This window comes from Physeter macrocephalus, unplaced genomic scaffold (genome assembly GCF_002837175.3).
Source record: "Physeter macrocephalus isolate SW-GA unplaced genomic scaffold, ASM283717v5 random_300, whole genome shotgun sequence".
In the NCBI taxonomy this organism is placed as follows: Eukaryota; Metazoa; Chordata; class Mammalia; order Artiodactyla; family Physeteridae; genus Physeter; species Physeter macrocephalus.
Genome location: NW_021145571.1, coordinates 45,478 through 63,296, shown reverse-complemented (window position 1 = coordinate 63,296; position 17,819 = coordinate 45,478). Strand labels below are relative to the sequence as shown.

General features: G+C 57.5%; 3 protein-coding genes across 13 annotated transcripts in view; 1 reads left to right on the top strand and 2 right to left on the bottom strand.

The window, feature by feature from the left end:
* Window positions 1-576: 576 nt before the first annotated feature.
* ACADVL (acyl-CoA dehydrogenase very long chain) lies at window positions 577-5,903 on the top strand. 5 transcript variants are annotated; one of them, XM_024127673.3, is made up of 20 exons: window positions 578-718; window positions 793-868; window positions 1,141-1,206; window positions 1,291-1,363; window positions 1,468-1,532; window positions 1,639-1,773; window positions 2,168-2,312; window positions 2,576-2,705; window positions 2,795-2,920; window positions 3,236-3,434; window positions 3,706-3,810; window positions 4,250-4,336; window positions 4,422-4,484; window positions 4,582-4,683; window positions 4,761-4,858; window positions 4,941-5,013; window positions 5,109-5,181; window positions 5,269-5,341; window positions 5,439-5,514; window positions 5,597-5,903. In XM_024127673.3, the coding sequence occupies exons 1-20, from the start codon at window positions 657-659 to the stop codon at window positions 5,735-5,737; spliced, it is 1,968 nt and encodes a 655-aa protein (XP_023983441.1). In that variant the 5' UTR covers window positions 578-656; the 3' UTR covers window positions 5,738-5,903. The 5 variants fall into 5 exon arrangements, with proteins under 5 accessions (XP_028340768.1, XP_023983441.1, XP_028340769.1 ...); XM_007100684.4 differs by having other exon boundaries at window positions 581-703; XM_028484967.2 differs by lacking the exon at window positions 1,141-1,206 and having other exon boundaries at window positions 577-718.
* A 74-nt stretch (window positions 5,904-5,977) lies between these two features.
* Window positions 5,978-14,107, bottom strand: DVL2 (dishevelled segment polarity protein 2). Of its 7 annotated transcripts, XM_028484965.2 has the most exons (16): window positions 13,672-14,107; window positions 11,439-11,508; window positions 10,827-10,972; window positions 10,587-10,696; window positions 10,327-10,462; window positions 10,124-10,214; window positions 9,904-9,973; window positions 9,659-9,798; window positions 9,496-9,572; window positions 8,688-8,800; window positions 8,372-8,500; window positions 8,132-8,263; window positions 7,824-8,003; window positions 7,152-7,370; window positions 6,910-7,005; window positions 5,978-6,684 (listed from the first exon to the last, which is right to left on the bottom strand). In XM_028484965.2, the coding sequence occupies exons 1-16, from the start codon at window positions 13,863-13,865 to the stop codon at window positions 6,557-6,559; spliced, it is 2,031 nt and encodes a 676-aa protein (XP_028340766.1). In that variant the 5' UTR covers window positions 13,866-14,107; the 3' UTR covers window positions 5,978-6,556. The 7 variants fall into 7 exon arrangements, with proteins under 7 accessions (XP_028340766.1, XP_028340764.1, XP_007100771.2 ...); XM_028484963.2 differs by having other exon boundaries at window positions 5,978-7,005; window positions 13,672-14,106; XM_007100709.4 differs by having other exon boundaries at window positions 5,978-7,005; window positions 8,688-8,755; window positions 13,672-14,106.
* Window positions 14,108-14,616: 509 nt separating this feature from the next.
* The window catches only part of PHF23 (PHD finger protein 23), a 4,291-nt gene continuing 1,088 nt past the window's right edge, over window positions 14,617-17,819 (bottom strand). Inside the window, exons 2-5 of the mRNA XM_007100683.2 lie at window positions 17,168-17,199; window positions 16,918-17,010; window positions 15,533-16,370; window positions 14,617-15,428 (exon numbers count right to left, since the gene is read on the bottom strand). Of these exons, the coding sequence (XP_007100745.1) occupies window positions 15,214-15,428; window positions 15,533-16,370; window positions 16,918-17,010; window positions 17,168-17,199 (1,178 nt within the window). The 3' untranslated portion in view covers window positions 14,617-15,213. The remainder of the gene's footprint in view (window positions 15,429-15,532; window positions 16,371-16,917; window positions 17,011-17,167; window positions 17,200-17,819) is intronic.

The following is a 17,819-nucleotide window of genomic DNA, read 5'->3' as shown; positions in this document are numbered from 1 at the left end:
TGGGTCATAGAGTAATTTTTTAAGGAACCTTTTAAGGAACCTCCATAGTGGCTGTATCAATTTACATTCCCACCAATAGTGCAAGAGGGTTTCCTTTTCTCCACACCTCTCCAGCATTTGTTGCTTGTAGATTTTCTGATGATGCCCATTCTAACCCCACCCCACTATTTCCCTGTTTTGTGTTGGTGGAGACGGATTTCACGAGGAACCCCAAAGAGTCCTCTTTCCATGCCTCTGCCTCTGGCATCTATCTTACGCTTATGTCTTCCCACCTCTCCCTTCTAATTCCACCTGGGAAGTCCTCCTTTCAGTCTACCCCTCATCCCTCTGGCTGCAGCCACCTAAGTTCCTCAGTCTTCCGTCTCAGCCTAACTCATCACCCCTTCTGAGGGCTACACTCCAATTCGGACAGGCGAGATGAAGGAGTTTGGGGGAGACAAGGGACGTTTGGAAATGACCCTAGGTCAACCAGAATGCAGGGGTTCGGTGGCGCTCCGGAACTACAGCCCCCAGCACGCCCCAGCGGCCGGAAGCCCCGCCCACAGCCTCCCGGTGCATTGTGGAGGATGAGGCAAGCCTGGAGGACCAGACTTTGGCTAACCCGGCGAGAGAGCTAAGTCAACGCTCAGGGTAGCAGCGGTCGGAGCGGTTCGGTGATGCAGGCGGCGAGGATGGCGCCGAGCATGGGGCGGCAGCTGCTGAGGTTGGGGAGCGGGAGGTGTGTGTGTGACAGGGGGTAAGGGGGCAGTGGGCCCGGACACCGGGCCAGGACTGAACCCCTACTCCCCACAGCTCGCGGCCCAGTGCGCTCCTTGGGCAGCCCCGGCCCGGCCTCGCCTGGCGACCCTATGCCAGTGGGGCCGCCCAGGTAAGTGACGGCCACCTTCGAGGGTATGAGAGCGGGAAGCCGCCTCGGCTCCCACCTCCCCGCCGCCGGCAGGGGTCTCCCTCTTGGTCCCAGTCACCTGCCGATCGCCCTGGCACCGAAAGTAGGGGAAAGGGCAGACCAGGGTGCCCTGAAGATGAAACTAGGGGAAAGGTGGTGGATGCGCCCTCCCCTGGCACCCAGCTCTTCCCCTTTGCTTTCCTTGGTACTTTGGAATCCCCTTCCCCGGCCTCACTAACCATCCCTTTCCCCAGGCGGCTGTGGAGAAGTCCGATTCTCTCTCTTCTGAGGCTTCGACCAGGGAAAAACGGGCCAAGCCGGTATGTGGCTCGAGCCCGGGAAGAGCTAAGCTAGGGACAGACCCACCCCACACTGCTCCCTGAAACTCCCTTCTTCCTGTGCAGGAATCTAAGTCCTTTGCTGTGGGGATGTTCAAAGGCCAGCTCACCACTGATCAGGTGTTCCCGTACCCCTCTGGTAAGGAAACGGATAGGCGGAGCTGGATAGGGATGGGGCGTCTTCCCCTGACCGCCTCGCCTGGCCTGACCTGCCCGTCGCTCTTGCCACTCCAACCCCTGCAGTGCTCAACGAGGACCAGACACAGTTTCTTAAAGAGCTGGTGGGGCCTGTGTCCCGATTCTTTGAGGTGAGCAATGCCAGCCTGAGGAATAGAGCTTGGTCCCTGATGGGGGTGGGAAAGAGGATAAGGAGCTTAACAGGAACCTGGATACGAGATCCTGCGCCTTCCCCAGGAGGTGAACGATCCTGCCAAGAATGACATGCTGGAGCAAGTGGAGGAGACCACTATGCAGGGTCTCAAGGAGCTGGGGGCCTTTGGTCTGCAAGTGCCCAGTGAACTGGGTGGTGTGGGGCTCTGCAACACCCAGGTGAGGGAGCTCCCTCGGTCACCTCCAGTGTCCCGGTCTACTACTCACGCCTGGAGCTAAGGTCTCTGCCAAGAGCTGCCCTGGGGGCCTGTGGGATGTTGACTCTTACCACCAAACTACTTGCAGTTCCCCAGGGCCATGGACCTCACCCAGGGTCCCAAGTCCTAATGAATCGCTAAGGTGGGGACTGCCTGAGCATAGTGTAGGGAACCAACCTCCCACCGAGACCTGGAAGAGACCCGCCAGGGTCCTTCTCTGCCGTGGCCCCACTTGCTCTGCCCACTCTCTCTGCAGGGATGCCCAGGTCAGGCTCTGCCCTGCTGCCCACGCTTTCCTGCTAAGGGCAGGTCCCCACGTAGCCAGTTACAGCCCCAGATACCTGTTTCCCCTCCAGTATGCCCGCTTGGTGGAGATCGTGGGCATGCATGACCTCGGCCTGGCCATCATCCTGGGGGCCCATCAGAGCATCGGTTTCAAAGGCATCCTGCTCTTCGGCACAAAGGCCCAGAAAGAAAAATACCTCCCCAAACTGGCATCCGGTGAGGCAGCCCTAGGAGACCCAGAGATCGGGAGTGTCCTGGGCCTGGCACAAATTGGGCTGCGTGGTACTTAGATCACCACACAGCTGGGTGTGTTGGCTGGGGGAGATTCTGGGTAGACATCACAGTGTGCTGGTGGGGAAATACGAAGACACTGAATATCGCCAGAAGCGTTAAGGGGGAATGCCTGTGTGTGGGGGGCGGCACTAAAGGACCTTTCATGTCCATCAGAACCCAGTGTAAAGGAGCTCTCTCTCCAACAGGGGAGACTATTGCCGCTTTCTGTCTAACCGAGCCCTCAAGTGGATCAGATGCAGCCTCTATCCGAACCTCAGCTGTGCCTAGCCCCTGTGGAAAATACTATACCCTCAATGGAAGCAAGATTTGGATCAGGCACTCTTCTCCCATTTTTCCCTCCTCTCCACCTCTGCCCACGTCCAGGCCCCACTGCTCCATCCTGACTGCCTCTCATTTTTCCACAGTAATGGAGGCCTAGCGGATATCTTCACGGTCTTTGCCAAGACACCAGTTAAAGACACAGCCACGGGGGCCATGAAGGAGAAGATCACAGCTTTTGTGGTGGAGAGGAGCTTTGGAGGTGTCACCAAGTGAGTGGGCTGGGGAGAAAGAGGTGGAGCCAGGGAGGGGGCAGTACTGCTGTCACAGGTCACTCTGGGGATGGGTGCAAAAGCCAGAGCATTTGGACAGCATGTTCCTTTTAGGCCTAGTATGCCTGCAGCTGACCTAAAGTTTGGCTTCAGCAACCACTGAGCCCATCACACGACAGCAGGATAGAGCCAGGCCTCCTCAGCCCTCTGGGCATGCCAGGGACTGCTGCCTGCGCCTCTTACAGGCTGGCTCATAATGAATGAATGGCTCACCCACACACACCCAGTGGCAACTTCTCCACCCTGTTGTCACAGCGGGCCCCCTGAGAAGAAGATGGGCATCAAGGCCTCAAACACGGCAGAGGTGCACTTTGACGGAGTACAGGTGCCGTCAGAGAACGTACTGGGTGAGGTGGGGGGCGGCTTCAAGGTCGCCATGCACATTCTCAACAACGGAAGGTTTGGCATGGCCGCGGCTCTGGCAGGCACCATGAAGGGCATCATTGCTAAGGCGGTGAGTACCCTGCCTGAGTCCCTAGCTAGCCTGAATCCAAGCCTAAGTCACACTGTCTCCTTTTCCATGTGTCCCTGGTCTCTTGCAAGCCCTCCCTCCACCAGAGGCCCCTCCCCTGCCAACAGCTCCAGACTTGATAGCTTAGGTCTCCACCCAGCCTGGACTGAACTCTTGGCTGTGGCCAAAGCCCACCCATCCCAGCGCAGCCCAGCCCCTCTCCCCGAAAGAGGAGACTAGAGAACCACAGTGGGACACACGCGCCCTCTTCCAGGTGGATCATGCTGCTAATCGTACCCAGTTTGGGGAAAAAATTCACAACTTTGGGATGATCCAGGAGAAGCTGGCCCGGATGGCTATGCTGCAATATGTGACTGAGGTGAGGGCCACCCCCCTCCCCAGAGCCCTGAGGCCTTCTTCCCGGTTGGGTCAGACTACAACCCCCAGCAGCACCTGGGGCAGTGGGTCTCCAGCTTTACACCAATGCCCTAGGGGATGCGGGGAGGCATAGTCAGCTCAGCTTCTGCAGGATGGAGAGAGCCATGCTGTTCTGCCGAGGTGCTTCCAGAGGTCCCTGAAATTTGGTCTACCCCACCCCACCCTTACTCCTTCTTCACCCCTTTCAAGAAGTCAAATGCCTGCAAGCCCCTGATGAATTGACCAGGGAACCAAATATTTGGACGTGCCTGACACATGGCATTGGAAGGCGAAGGCAGGGGCCATAGGGCGCCAGGGCAGACCCAGTCTTGTAGATGTGGGTGATCAGGTCGAGTCTGATGCAGCCCTTTTCCATTTCCCTTCCCGTGTCCCAACCTCAGTCCATGGCGTACATGGTGAGTGCCAACATGGACCAGGGATCCACAGACTTCCAGATAGAGGCCGCCATCAGCAAGATCTTTGGCTCGGTGAGGTCCCAGGCCTGGGGGGAGGGAGAGCCCGGTTTGGGAGCTTGGCTCCAAACCCAATTTTGGGTGTTTTCTTTGTTCCTAGGAGGCAGCCTGGAAGGTGACAGATGAGTGCATCCAAATCATGGGGGGCATGGGCTTCATGAAGGTACAGAACACTTCTCTGCCCAGGCCAAGTGCAGTGGGCCAGGAGGAGGAGGCGGCACGTCCAGCAAGGGCGTATGATCTGTCTTCCCCTGTGGCAGGAGCCTGGGGTAGAACGTGTGCTCCGAGATCTTCGCATCTTCCGGATCTTTGAAGGGACGAATGACATTCTCCGGCTGTTTGTGGCTCTGCAGGGCTGTATGGTAAGAGGGAGGAGAAATGGGGGGAGGAGCTGGGCAGGACAGCGAGTCCTGACTATTGGACCCTCCTCCCCCCACAGGACAAGGGAAAGGAACTCTCGGGGCTTGGCAATGCTCTAAAGAATCCTTTTGGGAATGCTGGCCTCCTGCTGGGAGAGGCAAGCAAACAGCTGAGGCGGTAAGCTTAGGGGCCGGGGCGGGGCGGGGCGGGGTAGGGCAGAGTATGGCAACTAACCAGTCACCCTTCCCCTTTCTGTAAGGCGGGCAGGGCTGGGCAGTGGCCTGAGTCTCAGCGGCACCATCCACCAGGAACTGAGTCGGAGCGGTGAGCTGGTGAGTAAGTGGTCAAGGTGGGGGGACAGTCTGCGTCGAAGGCTGACGGGGCTGGGCCCCACTCTGAGCCCTGGGCACCTTCCCCATCTCTTCAGGCAGTGCAGGCTCTGGAGCAGTTTGCTGCAGTGGTGGAGACCAAGCTGATAAAACACAAGAAGGAGATTGTCAGTGAGTGAGCTCTACCCCATTCCCGCCCCCCCCTTTCCCTTTCCCTCCGACTAACCGCCCCCCAACCGCATCCCATCTACCTGACAGACGAACAGTTTCTGCTGCAGCGTCTGGCAGACAGTGCCATTGACCTCTATGCCATGGTGGTGGTGCTGTCCAGGTGAGGAGGCAGTGGGGGAAGCCTGAGCTCCAGTGGGGGCACTGGGGGTCCTGGGCCAGGCTCACAGCCCAGATTGGTTTCCTCCTGCTTCCCCCAGGGCCTCAAGGGCCCTGAGTGAGGGCCACCCCACAGCCCAGCATGAGAAAACGCTCTGTGACAGCTGGTGTACTGAGGTGAGATCCAGGGCTACCAAGTACGGGGGGCGGCGGGGGGGCCCTCGAGGCACAGGCCTGACCCCTCCTTCCCCCTCCCCAGGCTGCAGCCCGGATCAGGGAGAACGTGGCTGCTCTGCAGTCTGACCCCCAGCAGCAGGAGCTCTTCCGTAACTTCAAAAGCATCTCCAAGGCCTTGGTGGAGCGGGGGGGCGTGGTCACCAGCAACCCCCTCGGCTTCTGAATACTCCCAGCTAGGGCCTGGCCCAGAACGTGCCTTCGCCCAAGCCCAAGCCCAGGCCCCTTCTGTGCTGATCCTGGTTCTGCCTTGAAGGGGGCCTCGGCCCAGGACTGTGCCTACTCTCAGAGGGACCGCTTACCGCCTCACAAATAAAGTCTCTAACAAGTCATGCTCTGCTGCCATACCTCTGTCCTTTCCCTTGCTGCCTGCCTCCCTCCCAAAGAAAGGAGCCAGAGGCACGGGGAGTTTGCCCCTATTTCTTTATTTGGTGTTTTATACAAGTGACTAAAATAAATAGAGTAACAAAAGCAGCTACACAGCCCCCAAATACCAAATACCCCAGCTTTCTTTGACTGCCGTCTAGGGGAAGCAACCCCCTTCCACTTCCCAGGGTACCACCGACTGACCACCCTCCCATCCTGCGCAGGACAGAGCTGACTGGGCAAATGGAGTAGGAGGTCACATTTTGGGGTTCGGAAAAGGGGCCCAGGAGACAGGGATTCTTCATACAAAAGAGAAAATATCTAGTAAAAAAATAGTCCCAAAAATGTAAAAAAGTATTTTAACCCCCCAAAAGGCTTATAAAAAACAATAAAGCTAAAAATAACCAAAGGTCCCTTGTTGACCCCTGAGGGAAGGGGGAGGAACCAGGCACTGCTGGAAAGAGTCACAGTGGCAACAACCTCACAGCAGGCAGCAGCCCACAGGACAGGCCGAGTCCAGGCACCAGAGAAGTAATGAGCACGTGACTGACAAGACACCCAATCACACCAAGCACTGACAGGCCAAGGGTGGAGATCCAACATGGCCCCACCACGCGCTCTACATAACATCCACAAAGAACTCACTGGGGTTGCCCATGGCCATGTGGAAGCTTTGGCGGCTGGCCGTCAGCTCTGGGGGCACGGAGCCCAGGTCTCTGACTGGAGGGGCCCCTGGAGGCTGCACTGCTGGAGGGACAGGGGGCGGGGGAGGGGGCATCATGACCACCATCATGGGGTTATACGGGAGGGCCATGCCAGGAGGTGGACCATAGGGATGGAGCCCTGGGTGGGCTCGGAGATTGGGAGCGCCTCCTGATGAGCCCCTGGATGGGGGAGGGCCCCCATCACCAGTCCCACCAGGTTCCCCACCCCGCCGAAGGCTGCCGCCCCGGCTGGAAGGCTCAGACTCACTGCCGCTGCCAGACTTGGACTCAGGGGCCCGCTCCTCGGGCCTCGCTGTGCGCCCCGCCCCCCCATCGCTTCGTGTCGACCCACTGCTCCGGCTCCCTGTGGGGGGAGAGGGGATGGGAGCAACTGAGCCCCAGCCCAGGGTCCCTTGGCCTCCCCAGTCCCCGCTGCAGCCTCTGCTCCCTGGCTTCACCTTGGTGCCCACGTCCAGGCCCCGGCTGTAGGAGGATCCGGCGGTGACTTACCCTCACTGTGCTGGCTGCTGGCACTGCCTCCGCCGTAGGTGTAGGACGAGAGCTCGTGGTAGGGTGGGGGCTGGGGACTGTATGGATGCGGGGCTGGGTACTGGTAGGAGAAGGTGGGCAGCAGAGGCCAGGGGGTGGCTCCGGGCAAAGGAGCCAAGGTGTCCTGGTCCGAAGCGCCACTGGAGCCATCGTTGTCATTCAGAGACAGGTTGACTAGGTCTGGAAGGCAAGAGAAAGACCCAGGATCACTGCTTTAAGAAGCCAGCACCCCAAGACATCGAATGAAGAGGAACTGGGAACCGTTTCCCCACAACCATCCACGATGGGGGTTAAAACGAAGGTCTCGGACAGGAAATGTCCCACTGGCCACAGCCATCAGGACAGGAACTCGGCCAGGGCCACCACTAGTCCCACGTGCTTCTACGTGACTCAGGAAAAGCTGCCCTCCCCACCAGCAGACACAACCCTGCACGTGGCGCACAGCCCATCCGGCAGAACACTGGGGGACGTCAGCCCCCACGCGTGTCATCAGCCAGCACAGGGCCCAGTGCAGGACGCACGCTGCTCAGCGTCCACGGTGGCCCTGGCTGGTTTCTGGGCTAGGCCTGGGGTTGGAGAAGCAGGACGAGGCAGCCAGATCCGCTCTCCCTGGGCTGGGACAGGGGCACTCACAACTCTCACAGCCGCCACTGAGGTCTCCAAAGACGTAATAGCACTGCTCAGAGAAGGTGATCTTGTTCACAGTGTGCCGGATAAGGCCTGCCTTGAGCAGCCCGCTGGCATACTTTCGGGCCTCCCGCCGCTCAGGAAAGCCCTCCACGTGATGGTAGAGCCAGTCAACCACGTCCGAGCCTGGATCGCCCGGGGCAGAGAAAGGCCTCAGGTTCTTCTCCCCAGCTCCTGCCTCACCCCTGCCTGGACCATTCCCAGTTTGGGCCTCCTCCCCCTCCCCACACCACATGCCCAGAGCCCAGCCGTACCCAGAAAGGCGTTAGGGATGGTGATCTTGAGCCACATGCGGTCCCGAACTTCCAGTCCAGACTCTGGAGCTGCCATGGCCTTGGTCACAGATGCCATGTCTGTATGGATGGAGAGGCCCCGGCCCTCACAGCCTGACAAAGGAGAAACAGAGAATGAGAGGCAGGGCCAAGGAGCGGTGGCTTCACAGCACACTGGGTGGTCTTCCAGGGAGGCTGGGTGAGGTGGGCCTGGGGGCTCACCATCAGGAAGAGAGGACCCAGATGTGATGGTGCTCATGGACGAGGAGCCTGGATAGGCTGGGAAGGTGCCAGTCAGCGCAGCAGAGTGTGAGACCCAGGCAGCAGGGTCAATCGGCTGGATGGGCTCATCTGGGAGAGCGAAGCCCACCAAGATGGTCACTTCCCAGTCCCAGAGAGCCAGCCCTGTCCCTCCCTGAATCAGACTCCTGTCCCAGCCCCACCTTGACCCTCACCCACCCACTCCCTGCAGCCTGGAGGCCAAGGGTATCCACACCCTCCCTGTCCTCCCAGCTACAGGTCCCTGAGCATCACTCACTTCGGGGGAGAGTGAAATAGGCCTGGGGTGAGGGATCCCAGCACTTGGCTACAGTCAGCACGATGGGGCTGTGAGGAAGAGGAGGCCAGTCAAGCTGGGGTGAGGGGAGAGGCCTGAGGAGTGGGGAAGCCTGGAATGAGAATGGGTGAGGGACAAAAAAAGGAAAAGAAAAAGGAGCACAGACAAGGCTGGGCCAGAGAAGGTGATGGTGGAAGGCTCCACAATGCGGGTGACGCACCAACACTGGTAACTCTTAAAAACACACTGCTGAGTAATTCAAGTGAGTATACGCTGCATGGTCCCATTCAGAACAAGTCCAAGAACAGGTAAAACTAAATTGTGTTGTTCAAAAGCGCGCGTATGGCCCGTGAAACAACGACCAAGCAAACCATCGTGGTGATGACCAAAGCATCAGGAGAGTGGTTACCGCTGGGGGAGTGAGGAGGGAAGGAGTGGGAAGGGACACTGTGAGGGCCTCTCCCCGGGTCAGAAAGCTTCTAGGTCATGATCTAGGCGGTGAGGACACAAACACCCACTCACTCCAGACTCACTCATTACGCATTCTTGCTCTACGTATTTATTTTTGGCAGCGCCGTGCGGCATGCGGGACCTTAGTTCCCTGACCAAGGACCGAACCCTCGCCCCCTGCAGTGGAAGCGCGGAGTCCCAGCCACTGGACCGCCAGGGAAATCCCACATTACGTACTTTCTGATGAGCATTATGTTTCACCACTTTTTAAAATAATAAAACGAAAGGTGAAAAGGCAAAGAAAGAGAACCAAGGACCTGAGACCAGCTCGGAGGCTCACCCCGGCTTGTGCACGATATCCCTCAGCACCCGCACCGCATCATCGTTGCTCATGTTCTCAAAGTTCATGTCGTTCACCTGGCAGGAGGGGCGGTGGGTCAAAGGTGGGGGAGAGGGGCTGAGGGCCCTGGCCTGGGTCAGCGGGTGGCCCCGCCCCAGCTCACCTGCAAAAGCATGTCCCCGGGCTCAATGCGCCCGTCAGCCGCCACAGCCCCACCCTTCATGATGGAGCCGATGTAGATGCCTCCATCTCCCCGCTCGTTGCTCTGACCCACGATGGAGATGCCCAGGAAGTTGTACTTCTCTGTGGAGGGAGGCCAGGTGACGAGGGGAAAGCCCAGCCTCACGCCTCCCAGGGACCCTGGAGACCAGGTCCTCCCAGCCCCCAGGGCCTGGGCGCACTCCATACCCATGTTGAGCGTGACTGTGATGATGTTGAGAGACATGGTGGAATCGGTGACGCTGCTGAAGGATGAGGCCTGTGGTGGGTAAAGGGGAAGGAGCCAGACTGCCTCCAACAAGCCGGGACAAGCCCCAGGATTCTCCGTGTCTGGGCCTTGTACCCCTGAAACCAAGGCCCGCGCCCCCAACTCCCCCGAGGTCCAGCTGCCCCACAAGAAGCCCCTCACCCTCTCCAGGCGGGGTGGCCGCTGTTTCCTCCGCCGCCGGTGGCGCTTGAGGAGGCGAGAAGCGCTGCTCTGCTCCGTGGAGCTGCTGAACCTGCCGGGAGGTCGGGTGGGGAGCTGGCCGGGCGGTGGTCGCAGGGCCAAAGGAGAGGACGGGGTGGCAGCGGGGGCGGGGGGGCGCCCCGGGGAGGCCTACGGAGCCCCACCTGCTCATGGTGTCCTCCTCGTCCGAGTCCCCCAGGCTGGTGCTCTCCAGCTCGCTGGTCATGAGGGTGGAGGAGCTCTCGTACCCTGCCAGGTGGCGCTCCAGCCTCGAGGGGCCGCTGGGCCGGTGGCCCCCCGCTGAGGGAGAACAGGAACTTCAGGAACCAGGACTCGGGCTCCTCACCCTTGTCAGGGCTTTGGGTCGGAGCCAACCCCTCCCCAGCTCCCGGTCTAGCCGGCCTCCAGGCCTGGCCCCCCTCACCGCCGCGCTCACTGCTGTCTCGCCTGCGAGGTCGCTCCCGCCTCAGAGACACCACTGACTCTGTTTCTGTCTCGGGCTCCAGATTTTCCCGGCTGCTGGACACGTTAGGGCTAGATAGGCAGAGAGGGTTTCCCACCTGCGTCAGTGGGACAAGGCTCCTAATCCTCGGCTTCCCCTCCCAAGGGGCTTGGATTCCCTCCTCACCTCCCTCCCCTGGACTCAAGAATCCCAAGGACTCACTGGAAGGATGGAGGCCTGGAGTCTCCAATGCCACTGGTCCTCTCCGGTGGCAGAGGGGGTACAGGTGGCGGTGGAGGCGCCGGGTCTGTCCGAGGCTCGTGGGCTGGGGGGACCATCTCAGGTTGGGGGTTATCTGATGACACTAACTAGAAGGATGCAAGTGATTTGAAAAGAACAACAACAAAAGAAAACGGCTCAATGGGGAAGTGAGGCATATGAGATGAGAGTAAGAGAAAAGAGTAGAAAAGGGGACAGCGCCTGAGAGAACCTGGAGAAAAGCACAAAAAAAGCAGCAGCAAGCGTTAGAGGCTCCAGAAGGAGAAGGCTGAGGAGCTCCAGCTGGCTGGCTCTCCAAACAGGTAAGGAGGATGGGAGTTCCCTGGCAGTACAGTGGTTAGGACTCGGCGCTTTCACCGGCAGGCCCAGGTTCAATCCCCTTCGGGGAACTAAGATCCCTGAAGGCCACACAGGGCATGGCCAAAAACAAACAAAGAAACAAACAGGTAAGGAGGCAAAGAGCCAGAGCTTCCAGCAACTGAGAGGGGGCGGGCACAGGCTGAGGCTTGGAGGAGCTTGGCAATGCCCGAGGGACTCTCTGGCAGGGCCCCTTACCCAGGATACCACCCTTCCGTTGAAGCAGGGAAGGCGAGCATTGTCATCTGAAATCTCTTCCTTCACCACCCTGCCGAGAGACAAGATAAAGGTCAGTGAGACTGGACTGACTTCCCCCATTCCCACCCGCATTCGAAGTTTCTCCCAATCTTCATCCAGCTCAAGGATGTTGTTTTTCTCCCACCTTGTCCAAGTCCCCTTCTCTGACGCTGAAACACTTACACCTAAGAAACCACCAAACTCAATTCCCTTTCCTTATTTCTCCTTCTCTCCCCAGCTCATCCTCAGGGGCTCAGCGCTGTTCCAGAGATTTCCTAGAGTCTGATTCAAACCTCTCAGTCCAATTTCAAAGGCTTCCCATAAGGTTGCCGCAGCTGCCCCAAATATCTAACCTTAGGAGCCTTGCAGGCAGCCTCCCTCCAACTTTCACCCTATTCCTCACACAACTTCCCCCAAAGGCTTTGGCCCTCATCTACATCACTACTTTTATGCTTTCCTTAGTTTTCTCTAACTCACTTCCAGAGAGCTGTCCAAATGTGCTGTCTTCCCCTAGATAAAAATGCCCATTAGACCAAAGAATAGTACTTCCTCACTAGACTGAGCTCCCAAGCAGAGGTGAAGCCCAGATCCCCATTCTCCTGTACCTAACCTGGCACAAACTCTGCACTAAGCAATCTGCTCCTCCTGACAGACTCTAAAGCCCAGCCCTGGGGGTCACCTCTCCCATGGGTTCCTTCAGTGGACCTTCTTTTCAATCACCAAGTGAAATCATTAATGCCTGTCTCGTTCAACACCATGTCCCCGGCCACAGACCAAAATACCTGACACTTCCTATGCATTAACAAATACCTGTTGGCTAAACTAATAAACGTATAAACTATGACACACTCTGCCCTGAACAGACTCTCACACACACTCACCCCCAGATTGGGATATCTGGTCCGATTAACTCTTTAGCCTAATACAGTTCTAAGAGCCTGGATATATGTCAACTCAATCCCACCTATTATCAATGTGACAACACAGCCCAGTCACTACCAATCTGTCTCAGCATAACGCTGTATTCTTCACAACATAATCCAGTCTCAGCATAGTCCAGCCTGACAAGTGATTCTATCCTGCATCATCATAACCTAGTTTAAGAATTAGACTCAATGTTAATAAGGGCAATGACCACACACCAAGAATGTACCATGCACCTGTACTAAGCATTTTACTCTGGTTAACTCCATTTCACAGACAAAATCAAGGCACAAAAGTTAAATAAATTGCCCCAGATTATAGTGCTGACAAACAGAACACTGAAATCCAAGGTAACTCCCAAGACAATACCACCTTCCCAACGTCCAACAGTCTTTCTAGGTAGAGCCCAGTCTGTTCAGCTTTCCTATAACCCAGGCTATCGCAGCCTGATCCAGCCTCCCTTCAAGAGCTGAGACTGAGGACCAAGAGAGCACAGTCCCAAAGACTATAAACACAAAAGGGCCTACTCTGATTATTTAAAGTCCCAGTCTTGCCCAGACTGTCCCAAATTACCCCAGGGTAGCCCAATCTATTCTACCACGTGCAGCTGTCTACACCAATATAGACTAGAATATCCCAATACAGCTGACTGTACCAGCTGTATTGGTACAGACCCCGTCAGCCCCGTCTGCCCTTGTATTGAGTGTCCCAAAAAAAACTAGGCCCCCAGAGAAACTAAGATCAATAGAACCCGCTGGAGACCAGAATGGCATCCCAACAGAACACTCTGCATTAGTACGGACTAGACTGTCCCCAAACTATCCTGTCTGCCTTAGCATAGGACAGAACATCCCAAGCCTGCCCAGTATAGCCCAATCTACATCAGCAGAGTCCACAATATCCCTACACAGCCTGTGTGCTACAGGACTACTCACAATGTAGTTACCAGCGGAGAGATCAATCTACCTCAGCACAGACCAGAACACCCAAAAATAAACCAGTGTGCCCCACTCTATTCCAGTATAGCCTAATCTCCTCTAATCTGGTTTAGTATAGCCCAGTCTGCCCTCCTACAGTTCCGCGCGCCTCAATCTGTCTAAGCATAACCTTGTCCGTCCTGGGATAGCCAATCTACACGAGCATAGTAAAGATGTGCTCCACTATAGCCCAGAAAATCCCAGCATGTCCCAAAGTAGACCAGTGCCCCTCAATATTACCCAACCCACAAAAGCACAGCCTCCGTCGTTCCTAGTCTAGGCCTCGCGCTCACCCGAAATCCTGATCCATAGACTTGAAAAAGTACTTAGCGCCCGCGGGCCGCTGCAGGACGCTCTTGAAATCGCCGAGAGTGATGCGCTCGGCGGGGACGGGGATCTTCACCAGGTAGGGAGTCTCTTCTTCATCCAGGTGGTAAATCACCTTCGTCTCCCCGACACCACCGCCCCCAGCGCCGCTGCCCGCCATGGTCTCGCCCGCGCGCTCCCGGGCTCCGCCGCCCACCCAGCGGGGCTAATCGCCCCCGCCGCGCCTGCGCAGTCCCGCAAACCGACGCGCGAGCAACGTGACCGACCCAGCGTAAGAAAGGTGCAAAAGGGAAAAAGACAAGGCTCAGCGGGGTGACGGCGGGGGGGTGGGGACTGGCCGTGGGGCGCGACGCAAAGCCGCGGACTCCGCCGCCTCCGCCGCCGCCGCAGACGTCGCGAGTGCTCTCCAGCGCCCCGCCCACCTCTCCCCATGTCACGTGACTAGAACTAGCCCACCCCCGCTCTGCCCGTAACGCCCCACCACGTGACCCTCGCTGGTCACGTGACTCTCAGCTCCGCCTAGCGCCCCCGTCACATTATTGCCACTTTCAGCAACGGTCTCCCAACCCTCTACGGCTCCGCCCCCAAGTGTGTCCCCACCCGCCTCCTCCAACTACCTTGGCTTGGCTGGCCTCTGCCCTCAGGGGGCAGGCAACCGACTCCCACCTCGCTTAACCCCCTCAGAGAGAAAGCTCCAAGCAACTCTGATCCGCTGGAGCGTGCAAGTGGGAGGTGAGGGTGGGAACCGTGGGGGGTCCTTGACTGGGGTGGTGAGGTGGGTCCTAGGGTTGGTGGGAAAGGCGCAGAGCCAGGCCATTTTCAGCTTGGACTTTTAAGAGAGGTGAGTTTCAGCCCCACCTCCAGCCAGCTTTTCCAAAGGCTCCCTCCCAAGCAGGACAGTCAGTGAGGGCTATAAACACAAAAGAGCCCACTCTGCTTTATTTACAACACGAAGGCTGTCTGTACAAACAGCTGGCCAATATTATTAAAAACAAAAGAGGTGAGTGAGAGCATCGTCACCTTTCTGTTTTCCTTCCTCCCTCGGCCAAGCTCTGGTTGGTACTCCACCTCTGAGCTGCCATACTCAAAAGGAGAAGTCCAAAATTAAAAATACAACCGGTGTAGAGTAAATGGGGAGTGAGATAAAAGAAAAGATGAGGGAGGGGAGTGCTATATTTACACTAGAGTTTTATAGACAACCGTCCCACTCCATCCCAATTCCAACCCTGGCCCAGAAAGTGAGCGATGGCAGGTCCAAGGGACAGGGCTTAAGTGTCTAGGGACCCAGACAGCTTCCCACCCCCAACTGCAATAGGTCCGAGTTCAAGTCCACAAGATGGGAAGGAAGGGTAGGATAGGAACAGCACTCATTTCCAAACCAGTCTCCCTTGGGAATTTCTGCCTTGAAGTGGGACAACATCCCAGCTCCTGGGGACAGGCTGATGACCCTGAGGCTCAGTTCCCAAGCCATGTTGCCATTCGAAGTTCCAGCCTAGAGATGGCATATGTCAGGGCTCTCCAGATTTCGGAGGCCCCCCTAACCGCCGGGCCTCTGGCCGCAGTTCCTTGCATTTCTGGCAGTAAAAGAAATCAGGGACATTGGTCTTCTTAATCTTAGCACAGGAGAGGTGGATCCACGTCCCACACAGGCTGCACTCAATCATGGGCCGGCCTGCAAAGGGCTTTCGGCAATAACACGTGATCAGATCCCATGAGTCATCACCTGGGGAAAAGAAGGTTTGTTTGGTGTTCTGCTGGAGCTCTTAGATCCACAATACCCCCAAACCCATCAACCCAGCTACCCCTGGGCAGCCCCAAACTTCTCACCTGATTCTACCATGATGTCCTCATCCATGACCCGCATCTCGCCTTCACTGGAGCTGGCATCTCCATCTTGGCTTGTTTCAGTGCTGCCCACGTCCTTGCTTTCACTGTCAGTGGGAGGGACTCCTTCAGGGTGCACTGTGGCAGGGGGCCTAGGAGCCTCAGGAGGTGTTGGCAGCACTGGGGCTGGGGCTTCCCCTCCTACTACTGCTGCCATCTCTTCCTCCTCCTCTTCTTCCTCTTCTTCCTCCTCCTCTTCAGAGTCTGTATCGCTAGGGGGTGCCCGGGGAGGCCCAGGAGGTGGGAGTCTATCCCCCCGCTCTGCCTTTTTCAACTTCCGCTTCTTGCTCTTCTTGATTCGAGACCTCTTTTCCCCATCCCCAGGGGCTGGCCGAGGCCTCCGAAGCACCCCAAAGCCTGTACCCCCTCCTGGCGCCAACTTGCGGTTCTTTCGGTCCTTCTTTCGAGGAGGCTGGGAGAGGTCCCCCTGGGAAAGGGGCACTGGGGTGAGAGCAGCAGGGGGCCGGGAGGCATGTGTCAGGGATGTGGGGGACAGTGGAGATGCCATTTTGGGCCCATCTAGATCAAAGAGAGAGTCCTTGAGTTTCATCTTCTCAAGCAGGGTGGCACTGTCAGGGGCCTGCAGACGAGGGAAAGTGGACCTTGGGGGTCCTGGCTGGGTGGGACCTGCTTGAGCTGCCCTTCTCTTGGATGACTTTGCTTTCTTAACAAAGGTCTGGATGGTTCTGAGATCTGAGGGGGCTGAGTCCCAGCCATCGCTGTCTGCCGCACTCTCACCTCGCAATGGAGAGCTGGAGCCGGAGGCTGGCCAGTCATTTTCCTTAAAGGGGAGAAGAGACCAGGATCAGCAAGGGGCCCAGGGTCATCTCAGCCCCTATACAAACCCAACTTAAAAGACCAAAATATCCGGCCAAAACCACCAAATCTTACTGTATTCAGAAAACTTATCCCCACCCCAATTCCCATCAGCATCTCCTCTTGAACACTTCCATGTTACCCCTGACCTCAAATTCTAGCCATCTCCCCAATGCCCACCGCCTTCACAGCACAGCATCCCCCAGACCAGAGCCATATTTCTCTAGCTCTTTCTGAACAGCCTCATTTGTTACCATTTTCAGCTTCCTAAAGTTTTTATCCAAAAGCACCTTCCATTTAGGGCACCCCAAAACCATTCACTGCACTCAAACCACCTATCTATTAATCCCACCTCCACTCCAGATACTAGTTTTCCCACCAAAATTTCCATTTCCCTGGTCTTTCATGTAATTTCTAGGCTTTGCCTACAAAATAATACAGTCTCATAAGCTCAAAAGTCCCTCTACGGCGCTAGGACACCACCCTCCAGTCAGTTGTCCTCCTGTCCCTACCTCCTTGCTAGGGGGGATGTAACCAGCATAGGCCAAAACAAAACTGCAGAATTTGTTGAAATCCTCAATTGTTCTCCGTCGTTTCTCTGGTGGCTGAAAAGAAAAAAATATGTAGCACACAGAGTTTACGAAGGACATTCCCAAAAGCATAGTCCCTGGAGTGAGAAATCTGGAAAAAGTGGGAGAGGGAGAGAAAAGGAGCAGGGAATCCTGCAGTAATACTGGGCTGCAAAAGAATGGGAAACCTCACCTGAGTCTCTGGCTTAAGGGTCGGAGGTGGATCTGTGAAAGCAATAAAAGCTGAGTCAAGGCACTAGGAAAGAGTCGGTGTAAAACCCCACCTCTCAACCTCCGAGGTCCCAAGTGAACCCCCTCCTCTCCCAGGTCCCTCAGCCAAGCGAGCAGGCCCCCAGCGGTGCTGGACCCGCCGCTGCTCCCCCTTCCGCCCCGCGAGGGGCGGAGCCTGGGCGCGGCGCCCTCTCGGGCCTCGCTATAGCGCTCCCCTTCCCCCCACCGGAGGCTTGGCGCTCCGCCCCCCCCCAACTCACGGTTTCTCTCGACTCCGGGTTCCTCGTCTCTCTCGGCGCCCCACCCGCCATACCGCTCCCCGGACCGAGCCCGGGCTGCCGCCTGCCCCTGTCCTTCACACGCGCCCAGTGCTCGGAGTTCCCACCCCGCTGCGCTCTACCGCCCCGGGCCCTCCGCGACCGCACACGCCGCCCGCCGGCCCCCAGGGTCTAGGATGACCACGCCGAACCACTCCCCGCCCTCCGGCCCCTTCTACTCGAGCACGAGGCCCGGCGCGCCCCTCACCCCCACCAAACACACACGGGCTCACACATCCAACGCCACTTCGCGGCCGGGACAGACCTGAGAGCTCTCACCCGGACGCGGCCCCACCT